At 57.0% G+C, this 12,932-nt stretch overlaps 1 protein-coding gene across 1 annotated transcript; it reads left to right on the top strand.

The window, feature by feature from the left end:
- The first annotated feature begins 12 nt into the window (after nucleotides 1-12).
- Nucleotides 13-12,500, top strand: NFKBIE (NFKB inhibitor epsilon). Its single transcript, XM_073671601.1, has 7 exons — nucleotides 13-168; nucleotides 1,383-1,757; nucleotides 10,032-10,134; nucleotides 10,885-11,089; nucleotides 11,225-11,313; nucleotides 11,384-11,632; nucleotides 12,047-12,500. Exons 2-7 carry the CDS (start codon nucleotides 1,405-1,407, stop codon nucleotides 12,110-12,112), a joined length of 1,065 nt encoding a protein of 354 aa, XP_073527702.1. The 5' UTR covers nucleotides 13-168; nucleotides 1,383-1,404; the 3' UTR covers nucleotides 12,113-12,500.
- Nucleotides 12,501-12,932: the final 432 nt, after the last annotated feature.

The following is a 12,932-nucleotide window of genomic DNA, read 5'->3' on the forward strand; positions in this document are numbered from 1 at the left end:
TTCATTTCCTCCTGCACCAATATAGCAGGGGGAGGAGCCGACGGTGACGTTAGTACTACGTGTCCTGTGATTGGCTGCTGCTGGAGTAACGTCTGCCGCAGTTCTGATTCCGGGACTTTCCTGGTTCCTTGATATCGGCCGCACCGAGGATGAAGCGTCCGGTGTGAGGTGAGAGCGGTACCGGGTCCTGGGGTCTCTGTTTCTCTATACTGCCCCCCCCCGGCGGGGTCTCTGTGGCTGTATACTGGCCCCCCTGGGGGTCTCTGTGGCTGTATACTGCCCCCCCTGGGGGTCTCTGTGACTCTATACTGCCCCCTCCGGGGGGGGGGGGGGGGGGTCTCTGTGACTCTATACTACCCCCCTGAGGGGGTCTCTGTATCTCTATACTGCCCCCCCCGGGGGTCTCTGTGACTCTATACTGCCCCCCCCCCCCCCCTGGGGGTCTCTGTGACTCTATACTGCCCCCCCCCCCCCCCCCCCCGGGGGTCTCTGTGACTCTATACTGTCCCCCTGAGGGTCTCTGTATCTCTATACTGCCCCCCCCGGGGGTCTCTGTATCTCTATACTGCCCCCCCCGGGGGTCTCTGTGACTCTATACTGCCCCCCCCCCCCGGGGGTCTCTGTATCTCTATACTGCCCCCCCTGAGGGTCTCTGTATCTCTATACTGCCCCCCCTGAGGGTCTCTGTATCTCTATACTGCCCCCCCTGGGGGTCTCTGTATCTCTATACTGCCCCCCCTGAGGGTCTCTGTATCTCTATACTGCCCCCCCTGAGGGTCTCTGTATCTCTATACTGCCCCCCCTGGGGGTCTCTGTATCTCTATACTGCCCCCCTGGGGGTCTCTGTATCTCTATACTGCCCCCCCCCCCCCCCCGGCGGGGTCTCTGTGGCTGTATACTGGCCCCCCTGGGGGTCTCTGTGACTCTATACTGCCCCCTCCGGGGGGGGGGGGTCTCTGTGACTCTATTCTGCCCCCCTGAGGGGGTCTCTGTGACTCTATACTGCCCCCCCCCGGGGGTCTCTGTGACTCTATACTGTCCCCCTGAGGGTCTCTGTATCTCTATACTGCCCCCCTGGGGGTCTCTGTATCTCTATACTGCCCCCCCCGGGGGTCTCTGTGACTCTATACTGCCCCCCCTGAGGGTCTCTGTATCTCTATACTGCCCCCCCCGGGGGTCTCTGTGACTCTATACTGCCCCCCCTGGGGGTCTCTGTATCTCTATACTGCCCCCCCTGGGGGTCTCTGTATCTCTATACTGCCCCCCTGAGGGTCTCTGTATATCTATACTGCCCCCCCTGGGGGTCTCTGTATCTCTATACTGCCCCCCTGGTGGTCTCTGTGACGTGTGCGCTGTACTGAGGCTGCTCTTCTGTTCTGCAGCTGGTGCCCGGATTGCTCCGCCATGGCAGAGGACTGGGGCTCCAAGAAGCTGGGCCTCCACCCAGAAGACGGCCGCTATGACTCTGGCCTCGCGGACTCTGTGCAGTCGCTGCAGGAGGAGGCCAGCCTCAGACTTCACTCTGCTCCTGATGACGGATCCGCGGCCTCTGCTTCTCAGCCGCTGCGCCGCGGTGCTGCCGAGGACAAAACCTCTGAGGTCCAGGACCTGGAGCGGGTGGACTCAACCTATGGCTCTGCCTCCCTCACCGAGACCCTGCCGCAGACTTGCCTGCCCCCTAGTGGAGTGACGGAGACAAGCAGCCAGGACAGCGAGCTCCTGGACAGCCTGACGTACCTGTCCGAGGAGGGTGACACGTGAGTACCGCTGTGCCGGGGGAGGGGCTGTGTCACGAGGGTCCACCACAGCGGTCACACAACACTGACACTACGAGGAAGCCGCCGCCCCATCCGCTCTGCGGTACCTTGCGCAGCCGTTGATGGTGGGGGCGCTATCCTGTGCTGGGTGCAGCCGCGGATGGTGGGGGCGCTGCGGTACCGGGCGCGGCGGTGGAGGGTGGGGGCGCTGCTGTACCAGGCGCGGCTATGGATGGTGGGAGCGCTGCGGTACCGGACGCGGCGGTGGAGGGTGGGGGCGCTGCGGTACCAGGCGCGGCAGTGGAGGGTGGGGGCGCTGTCCTGTGCAGGGTGCAGCCGCAGATGGTGGGGATGCTGCTGTACCAGGCACGGCTGTGGAGGGTGGGGGTGCTGCGGTACCGGGCGCGGCTGTGGAGGGTGGGGGTGCTGCGGTACCGGGCGCGGCTGTGGAGGGTGGGGGCGCTGCTGTACTAGGCACGGCTGTGGAGGGTGGGGGCGCGGCGGTACCGGGCGCGGCGGTGGAGAGTGGGGGCGCTGCGGTACCGGGCGCGGCGGTGGATGGTGGGGGCGCTGTCCTGTGCAGGGTGCAGTTGTGGATGGTGGGGGAGCCGTCCTGTGCAGGGTGCAGTTGTGGAGGGTGGGGGTGCTGTCGTGTGCAGGGTGCAGTTGTGGAGGGTGGGGGCGCCGTCGTGTGCAGTTGTGGAGGGTGGGGGCGCCGTCGTGTGCAGTTGTGGAGGGTGGGGGCGCTGTCGTGTGCAGGGAGCAGTTGTGGAGGGTGGGGGCGCTGTCGTGTGCAGTTGTGGAGGGTGGGGGCGCCGTCCTGTGCAGGGTGCAGTTGTGGAGGGTGGGGGCACCGTCCTGTGCGGGGTGCAGTTGTGGAGGGTGGGGGCGCCGTCCTGTGCAGGGTGCAGTTGTGGAGGGTGGGGGCGCCGTCCTGTGCGGGGTGCAGTTGTGGGGGCGCCTTCCTGTGCGGGGCGCAGTTGTGGAGGGTGGGGGCGCCGTCGTGTGCAGTTGTGCAGGGTGGGGGCGCTGTCGTGTGCAGGGAGCAGTTGTGGAGGGTGGGGGCGCTGTCGTGTGCAGTTGTGGAGGGTGGGGGCGCCGTCGTGTGCAGTTGTGGAGGGTGGGGGCGCTGTCGTGTGCAGGGAGCAGTTGTGGAGGGTGGGGGCGCTGTCGTGTGCAGTTGTGGAGGGTGGGGGCGCCGTCGTGTGCAGTTGTGGAGGGTGGGGGCGCTGTCGTGTGCAGGGTGCAGTTGTGGAGGGTGGGGGCGCCGTCGTGTGCAGTTGTGGAGGGTGGGGGCGCCGTCGTGTGCAGTTGTGGAGGGTGGGGGCGCTGTCGTGTGCAGGGAGCAGTTGTGGAGGGTGGGGGCGCTGTCGTGTGCAGTTGTGGAGGGTGGGGGCGCCGTCCTGTGCAGGGTGCAGTTGTGGAGGGTGGGGGCACCGTCCTGTGCGGGGTGCAGTTGTGGAGGGTGGGGGCGCCGTCCTGTGCAGGGTGCAGTTGTGGAGGGTGGGGGCGCCGTCCTGTGCGGGGTGCAGTTGTGGGGGCGCCTTCCTGTGCGGGGTGCAGTTGTGGAGGGTGGGGGCGCCGTCGTGTGCAGTTGTGGAGGGTGGGGGCGCAGTTGTGGAGGGTGGGGGCGCCGTCGTGTGCAGTTGTGCAGGGTGGGGGCGCTGTCGTGTGCAGGGAGCAGTTGTGGAGGGTGGGGGCGCTGTCGTGTGCAGTTGTGGAGGGTGGGGGCGCCGTCGTGTGCAGTTGTGGAGGGTGGGGGCGCTGTCGTGTGCAGGGAGCAGTTGTGGAGGCTGGGAGCGCTGTCGTGTGCAGTTGTGGAGGCTGGGAGCGCTGTCGTGTGCAGTTGTGGAGGCTGGGAGCGCTGTCGTGTGCAGTTGTGGAGGCTGGGAGCGCTGTCGTGTGCAGTTGTGGAGGCTGGGAGCGCTGTCGTGTGCAGTTGTGGAGGCTGGGAGCGCTGTCGTGTGCAGTTGTGGAGGCTGGGAGCGCTGTCGTGTGCAGTTGTGGAGGCTGGGAGCGCTGTCGTGTGCAGTTGTGGAGGCTGGGAGCGCTGTCGTGTGCAGTTGTGGAGGCTGGGAGCGCTGTCGTGTGCAGTTGTGGAGGCTGGGAGCGCTGTCGTGTGCAGTTGTGGAGGCTGGGAGCGCTGTCGTGTGCAGTTGTGGAGGCTGGGAGCGCTGTCGTGTGCAGTTGTGGAGGCTGGGAGCGCTGTCGTGTGCAGTTGTGGAGGCTGGGAGCGCTGTCGTGTGCAGTTGTGGAGGCGCTGTCGTGTGGAGGGTGGGGGCGCCGTCCTGTGCAGGGTGCAGTTGTGGAGGGTGGGGGCGCCGTCCTGTGCAGGGTGCAGTTGTGGAGGGTGGGGGCGCCGTCGTGTGCAGTTGTGGAGGGTGGGGGCGCCGTCGTGTGCAGTTGTGGAGGGTGGGGGCGCCGTCCTGTGCTGGGTGCAGTTGTGGAGGGTGGGGGCGCTGTCGTGTGCAGGGAGCAGTTGTGGAGGGTGGGGGCGCTGTCGTGTGCAGTTGTGGAGGGTGGGGGCGCTGTCGTGTGCAGGGAGCAGTTGTGGAGGGTGGGGGCGCTGTCGTGTGCAGTTGTGGAGGGTGGGGGCGCTGTCGTGTGCAGTTGTGGAGGGTGGGGGCGCTGTCGTGTGCAGGGAGCAGTTGTGGAGGGTGGGGGCGCTGTCGTGTGCAGGGAGCAGTTGTGGAGGGTGGGGGCGCTGTCGTGTGCAGGGAGCAGTTGTGGAGGGTGGGGGCGCTGTCGTGTGCAGTTGTGGAGGGTGGGGGCGCTGTCGTGTGCAGGGAGCAGTTGTGGAGGGTGGGGGCGCTGTCGTGTGCAGTTGTGGAGGGTGGGGGCGCTGTCGTGTGCAGTTGTGGAGGGTGGGGGCGCTGTCGTGTGCAGGGAGCAGTTGTGGAGGGTGGGGGCGCCGTCGTGTGCAGGTGGCAGTCACTGCTTTGTCACCAGGGTCAGGGCCATTAATGGTGGTGGGATCCGGTGCTGGGATGGCGCCCACCTGTGGCATTAGTGGGGTGTCCACGTTGTGGGTGATGCAGTTAACCCTTTCCACCCTGGCTCTCTGTCGCCTCACTCTCGGGGCCCTAAACCTGCAGCAGGGCGACCGTCCTCTCCCGCTCTCTTAACCCCTGCAGCGCCATCTCAGGACACGCAGGGCGGTCCCGGTCACGTCCTGGGGACCCGGAGTGTGTGTGGACAGCCGGGGCACATGATCTGCTGGGTCCTGAAGACCCCCATGTCTGTCGCTGTGATCGGAGTGTAAGCTCTTGGACCGGTTGGAGAACATTCCTGTGCCGTTAACCCCTCGTGCTCCGCGGCGCTCTGACATGAGGATGTGGTGACAGCTATTTTAAGCTGTGGAAATCCCCGGTGATGGGCGCTGAGCCGCCGTGTGCCAGCAGGGGGAGGTGCGGACACAGGATGGTGCAGGAAATCCCCTGCGAGGGGGGCACTTACTTTCTGAAACTAATTGTTTTATAAGCTGGCGGCATTGCTGATCACAGATCGTGGACCAATCACAGCTGCCGCTTCTGAAGAGCTGATATCTGATTGGTTGTATGTGGAGGACACGAGACCCGGAGCGCGGGGGGCGGCGTAATGATATCAGTACTGGAGCGTTATAAGAGGCTGATATCAGTCACATATGATGTAATGTCTGGAGGTTATATCAGTACTGGAGCATTATAAGAGGCTGATATCAGTCACGTATGATGTAATGTTTGGAGGTTATATCAGTACTGGAGCATTATAAGAGGCTGATATCAGTCACATATGGTGTAATGTCTGGAGGTTATATCAGTACTGTAGCGTTATAAGAGGAGCTGATATCAGTCACATATGGTGTAATGTCTGGAGGTTATATCAGTACTGGAGCATTATAAGAGGCTGATATCAGTCACATATGATGTAATGTCTGGAGGTTATATCAGTACTGTAGCGTTATAAGAGGAGCTGATATCAGTCACATATGGTGTAATGTCTGGAGGTTATATCAGTACTGTAGCGTTATAAGAGGAGCTGATATCAGTCACATATGGTGTAATGTCTGGAGGTTATATCAGTGCTGGAGCGTTATAACAGGCTGATATCAGTCACATATGATGTAATGTCTGGAGGTTATATCAGTACTGTAGCGTTATAAGAGGAGCTGATATCAGTCACATATGGTGTAATGTCTGGAGGTTATATCAGTACTGGAGCATTATAAGAGGCTGATATCAGTCACATATGATGTAATGTCTGGAGGTTATATCAGTACTGTAGCGTTATAAGAGGAGCTGATATCAGTCACATATGGTGTAATGTCTGGAGGTTATATCAGTACTGTAGCGTTATAAGAGGAGCTGATATCAGTCACATATGGTGTAATGTCTGGAGGTTATATCAGTACTGTAGCGTTATAAGAGGAGCTGATATCAGTCACATATGGTGTAATGTCTGGAGGTTATATCAGTACTGGAGCATTATAAGAGGCTGATATCAGTCACATATGATGTAATGTCTGGAGGTTATATCAGTACTGTAGCGTTATAAGAGGAGCTGATATCAGTCACATATGGTGTAATGTCTGGAGGTTATATCAGTACTGGAGCGTTATAAGAGGAGCTGATATCAGTCACATATGATGTAATACCTGGAGGTTATATCAGTACTGGAGCATTATAAGAGGAGCTGATATCAGTCACATATGGTGTAATGCCTGGAGGTTATATCAGTACTGGGGCGTTATAAGAGGCTGATATCAGTCACATATGGTGTCATGTCTGGAGGTTATATCAGTACTGGGGCGTTATAAGAGGAGCTGATATCAGTCACATATGATGTAATACCTGGAGGTTATATCAGTACTGGAGCGTTATAAGAGGAGCTGATATCAGTCACATATGATGTAATGTCTGGAGGTTATATCAGTACTGGAGTATTATAAGAGAATGATATCAGTCACATATGGTGTAATGTCTGGAGGTTATATCAGTACTGGAGCGTTATAAGAGGGGCTGATATCAGTCACATATGGTGTAATGTCTGGAGGTTATATCAGTACTGGAGCGTTATAAGAGGGGCTGATATCAGTCACATATGGTGTAATGTCTGGAGGTTATATCAGTGCTGGAGCGTTATAAGAGGAGCTGATATCAGTCACATATGATGTAATGTCTGGAGGTTACATCAGTACTGGAGCGTTATAAGAGGGGCTGATATCAGTCACATATGGTGTAATGTCTGGAGGTTACATCAGTACTGGAGCGTTATAAGAGGGGCTGATATCAGTCACATATGGTGTAATGTCTGGGGGTTATATCAGTGCTGGAGCGTTATAAGAGGAGCTGATATCAGTCACATATGATGTAATGTCTGGAGGTTATATCAGTACTGGAGCGTTATAAGAGGGGCTGATATCAGTCACATATGGTGTAATGTCTGGAGGTTATATCAGTACTGGAGCGTTATAAGAGGGGCTGATATCAGTCACATATGATGTAATGTCTGGAGGTTATATCAGTACTGGAGCGTTATAAGAGGCTGATATCAGTCACATATGGTGTAATGTCTGGAGGTTATATCAGTACTGGAGCGTTATAAGAGGCTGATATCAGTCACATATGATGTAATGTCTGGAGGTTATATCAGTACTGGAGCGTTATAAGAGGGGCTGATATCAGTCACATATGGTGTAATGTCTGGAGGTTATATCAGTACTGGAGCGTTATAAGAGGGGCTGATATCAGTCACATATGATGTAATGTCTGGAGGTTATATCAGTACTGGAGCGTTATAAGAGGCTGATATCAGTCACATATGGTGTAATGTCTGGAGGTAATATCAGTACTGGAGCGTTATAAGAGGCTGATATCAGTCACATGGTGTAATGTCTGGAGGTTATATCAGTACTGGAGCGTTATAAGAGGAGCTGATATCAGTCACATATGATGTTATATCAGTACTGGAGCGTTATAAGAGGGGCTGATATCAGTCACATATGGTGTAATGTCTGGAGGTTATATCAGTACTGGAGCGTTATAAGAGGCTGATATCAGTCACATATGATGTAATGTCTGGAGGTTATATCAGTACTGGAGCGTTATAAGAGGGGCTGATATCAGTCACATATGGTGTAATGTCTGGAGGTTATATCAGTACTGGAGCGTTATAAGAGGCTGATATCAGTCACATATGGTGTAATGTCTGGAGGTAATATCAGTACTGGAGCGTTATAAGAGGCTGATATCAGTCACATGGTGTAATGTCTGGAGGTTATATCAGTACTGGAGCGTTATAAGAGGAGCTGATATCAGTCACATATGATGTTATATCAGTACTGGAGCGTTATAAGAGGAGCTGATATCAGTCACATATGGTGTAATGTCTGGAGGTTATATCAGTACTGGAGCGTTATAAGAGGGGCTGATATCAGTCACATATGGTGTAATGTCTGGAGGTTATATCAGTACTGGAGCGTTATAAGAGGGGCTGATATCAGTCACATATGGTGTAATGTCTGGAGGTTATATCAGTGCTGGAGCGTTATAAGAGGAGCTGATATCAGTCACATATGATGTAATACCTGGAGGTTATATCAGTACTGGGGCGTTATAAGAGGAGCTGATATCAGTCACATATGATGTAATACCTGGAGGTTATATCAGTACTGGAGCGTTATAAGAGGAGCTGATATCAGTCACATATGATGTAATGTCTGGAGGTTATATCAGTACTGGAGCGTTATAAGAGGGGCTGATATCAGTCACATATGGTGTAATGTCTGGAGGTTATATCAGTACTGGGGCGTTATAAGAGGCTGATATCAGTCACATATGATGTAATGTCTGGAGGTTATATCAGTACTGGAGCGTTATAAGAGGGGCTGATATCAGTCACATATGGTGTAATGTCTGGAGGTTATATCAGTACTGGAGCGTTATAAGAGGAGCTGATATCAGTCACATATGATGTAATGTCTGGAGGTTACATCAGTACTGGAGCGTTATAAGAGGAGCTGATATCAGTCACATATGGTGTAATGTCTGGAGGTTATATCAGTACTGGAGCGTTATAAGAGGGGCTGATATCAGTCACATATGGTGTAATGTCTGGAGGTTATATCAGTGCTGGAGCGTTATAAGAGGAGCTGATATCAGTCACATATGATGTAATGTCTGGAGGTTACATCAGTACTGGAGCGTTATAAGAGGGGCTGATATCAGTCACATATGGTGTAATGTCTGGGGGTTATATCAGTGCTGGAGCGTTATAAGAGGAGCTGATATCAGTCACATATGATGTAATGTCTGGAGGTTATATCAGTACTGGAGCGTTATAAGAGGGGCTGATATCAGTCACATATGGTGTAATGTCTGGAGGTTATATCAGTACTGGAGCGTTATAAGAGGGGCTGATATCAGTCACATATGATGTAATGTCTGGAGGTTATATCAGTACTGGAGCGTTATAAGAGGGGCTGATATCAGTCACATATGATGTAATGTCTGGAGGTTATATCAGTACTGGAGCGTTATAAGAGGCTGATATCAGTCACATATGATGTAATGTCTGGAGGTTATATCAGTACTGGAGCGTTATAAGAGGCTGATATCTGGGGTCGGGGGGATTCCTTCCCCCGGTCTGTGTGCACGTCCTCCTCCGCTGTCAGTGTCGCACCGCTCGGGTCCATAGTCTCTCCCTCATCCGCCTCTGGTCTTAACCTTTTCTGCCCCCTAGTGGAGAGCGGTGACGACCTCCTCGCGATGCCTTCAGTAAGCCGCTTCTGCAGACAAGGGGCTGCCGCTGTCACTGCTGGGGGCCACTGATGAGCTGGAAAAATGGCGATGGTGGGGGTCTCTCAGTCTGCGGTGTACAGTAGCCCGGACCCCCTGATCATACAGCGCTTTTCCTTCTTATTGGAACGTGCACATTATAGATTCAGACTGAAGGCGGCGAAACAGCCGACAAAGCAGCGAGGAGCTCCGCGCCTCCGGGAACGAGGCCAGGACTGGTGGAGCCTCCCGGTGAGGCTGTGGAGAGAACGACGGGGGGCTTGAAGCCGCCATCAGAGGGGGCACCGGAGGAACCTGAGGGGACACTCTGGTTGTGTCACTTCTGTGTCTTTACTCCTTGTTTCCAGATCTTTTCCTTCCTTTGTGGTTTTGCCGCCTTCAGTCTGAATCCGCAATGTGCACATTCCAATAAGAAGAAATATCTCTGAATGATCAGTATTCTAGATGGCGCCCCCTCCTGGATGAGGATGTCATGTGTATAACATTGTCTCTGCCGCAGCCTCCTGCACCTGTCCATCATCCACGCCATCCCCAAGATGTCGCTCTACTTCATCTCCCTGGCTCCCAAAGAAGTGCTGGATATCCAGAACGACCTGTCACAGGTGAGTGCGCGGCGGGGGGGGGGTGAGGGCAGACCGCGGCGGGGGGAGGGGTCGGGGCGCACCAAGGGTAGCAGCTGATAAAGGGATCGGGGGGCTCACGAGGGGGGTGGTAGCGCGCAGGGGCGCCCGCTGCTGCTGGGCGAGGGGGGTGGTAGCGCGCAGGGGCGCCCGCTGCTGCTGGGCGAGGGGGGTGGTAGCGCGCAGGGGTGCCCGCTGCTGCTGGGCGAGGGGGGTGGTAGCGCGCTGGGGCGCCCGCTGCTGCTGGGCAAGGGGGGTGTTGTAGCGCGCAGGGGCACCCACTGCTGGGCGAGGGGGGTGGTAGCGCGCTGGGGCGCCCGCTGCTGCTGGGCGAGGGGTGTTGTAGCGTGCTGGGGCGCCCGCTGCTGCTGGGCGAGGGGTGTTGTAGCGCGCTGGGGTGCCCGCTGCTGCTGGGCGAGGGGTGTTGTAGCGCGCTGGGGTGTCCGCTGCTGCTGGGCGAGGGGTGTTGTAGCGCGCTGGGGCGCCCGCTGCTGCTGGGCGAGGGGGGTGGTAGCGCGCTGGGGCGCCCGCTGCTGCTGGGCGAGGGGGGTGGTAGCGCGCTGGGGCGCCCGCTGCTGCTGGGCGAGGGGGGTGGTAGCGCGCAGGGGCGCCCGCTCCTGCTGGGCGAGGGGGGTGGTAGCACGCTGGGGCTCCCGCCGCTGCTGCTGGGCGAGGGGTCGGGGCGGCTGAACGAGATTGCTGGCAGCTCACGGTTCCCCTCCTTCCCCACAGTCGGCCCTCCATCTTGCCGTCTACCTGGGGCAGGTGGGGGTGGTGGAGGCTTTGGTGGATAAAGAGGTGGCCCTGGAGCTGCAGGACCGGCGGGGGGACACGGCGCTGCACCTGGCCTGTGAGAAGGAGCGCCTGGACTGCGCTGCGCTGCTGCTCCGCGGCCCGAGGAGGCGACAGAACCTGCTGCAGCTACAGAACTGGAAAGGTGAGGTCCCCACTGGGGAAGTGTCTGACCAAGAACCCCCTTTAGAGGAGCGGGGTCCTGTGAGTCCAGGGCGCCCCCTGCTGGCTGCGCTGTGTGTGCCGGTAGTGATCCTCTTGCTGCTCCTCCTGTTCGCAGGGCTGTCATGTCTGCACATCGCCACGATGAAGAGGAACCCCGCACTCATCTCACTTCTCATAGCGAGCGGAGCCGACATCAACAGCCAGGTATGTGGTGGGCGCTTCTCCTGTAAATACTCTGTGCTGCTGCTCCTCACATTCTGTCCTCGTCCTCCAGGAGGGTAACAGCGGTAAGACGCCCCTGCACCTGGCCGTGCAGATGGTGGACCGACCGCTGCTGCTGCATCTGCTGCAACATTCTCCCAAGGTGGACGCCCTGATGTATAACGGGTGCACGGCGCTGCACCTGGCGGTGGGCAGCGAGGACGCCGGACTGGCCAGACTGCTGTGCCAGGCAGGCGCTGACGTCCTACAGCGTAATCTGGAGGGAGACACCCCGCAAGACCTGGCCGAGGGCAACAACCAGGTAAGAGGGGCCGGGAACCCAACCCAGGATGAGGCCCCCGAGAACGAGGCCATGACGGCACCACCTACCCCTTGGTGTTTATGTGGTAGGCCACCGATCCATGCCACTTCTGGAAAGCTGAAGGTGAGGGGGTGGCGCTGTCATCTCACACATCCCAACTAAAGGGTTTATTACAGTGTATCCATATCTAATCATCAGAACTGCAGCCTGATACAATGTAACAGTGTGGGGGAGGGGCAGCATTGTCCCCTGAAATGCTGGACCAGAGCCTCAGCGGTGCGCCGATGCCGTCAGTCCCCTCGGCATGCTCCCTTTCCTCGGCTTGGCCGCCTCGCCCCCCGCCCCAGCCGCCTCCTCGCCTCGCCTCCCCCCCTCGGCCGCCTCCCCTCACAGTCTCCTCTCCTTCTCTCTCAGCTCCTCGCTCTGCTCCCCTTTGATGATCTGAAGATTTCGGGGAAACCCGTGGTGACGTCGGCCTGACTGCAGCTGGAGCCGTCGTGTCTACAGGATCCAACTGGTCTCCTCCGTCCCGCGGACAATGACCTCTGGTCACAAGGGCCCAACCCCGTACTGTACCCATGAACTGTGCGCTGGGCGTGGCCTCAGGGGAGGTGGGCTCATCAGGCAGTGTGATGTCACTTCCTGACCCTCCCCCGCACATTTGTATTTTCCCACTTTCGTTCAGCACTGAATTGAGCGTGCTGGTCTGGAGGTGAGACCCCCCACAATCACTCGCCGCTGTGCCACCCCCTTCACTTGGGATGATTGCTTTGGATGAGGAATTGTGACAAGACGCCGTCCAGCCCCCGCACTGCTCCCGATTGTCACAACTGCTTCATATTTACTGATAAAGGTGAATCAAAGTGCAGTGGAAGTGAAAGAGTTAATCTGCTCCGTCACCCTCTGCGGACCCCGAGCAGACCCCGGCCGCAGTCAGAGAAACACAAGATCCGTCATAGCGCTGAAAATCATCAAGATGAACAGGCTGGAAAAACTCCACACTGGTGACCGACCGTGGAAGTCATCACCCAGCCATAATATCTCCTAAAGACCGCCGAACTCGCCAGTATCCAGCCCATCCGCCTCCAGACAGCTGCTGACAGAACAATCCTGTATTATACTCCAGAGCTGCGCTCACTATTCTGCTGCTGCAGTCACTGTGTACATACATTACATTACTGATCCTGAGTTACCTCCTGTATTATACTCCAGAGCTGCACTCACTATTCTGCTGGTGCAGTCACTGTGTACATACATTACATTACTGATCCTGAGTTACATCCTGTATTATACTCCAGAG

Source organism: Phyllobates terribilis, unplaced genomic scaffold (genome assembly GCF_046119375.1).
Source record: "Phyllobates terribilis strain yellow unplaced genomic scaffold, ASM4611937v1 Scaffold_3__8_contigs__length_932513732, whole genome shotgun sequence".
Taxonomy (NCBI): Eukaryota; Metazoa; Chordata; class Amphibia; order Anura; family Dendrobatidae; genus Phyllobates; species Phyllobates terribilis.

Coding starts and splice junctions, on each gene's coding strand:
- NFKBIE (XM_073671601.1), top strand. CDS start 1,405: ATGGCAGAGGACTGGGGCTCCAAGAAGCTGGGCCTCCACCCAGAAGAC. Junction 10,135..10,884: donor TCCAGAACGACCTGTCACAG/GTGAGTGCGCGG, acceptor CCTTCCCCACAG/TCGGCCCTCCATCTTGCCGT. Junction 11,090..11,224: donor GCAGCTACAGAACTGGAAAG/GTGAGGTCCCCA, acceptor TCCTGTTCGCAG/GGCTGTCATGTCTGCACATC.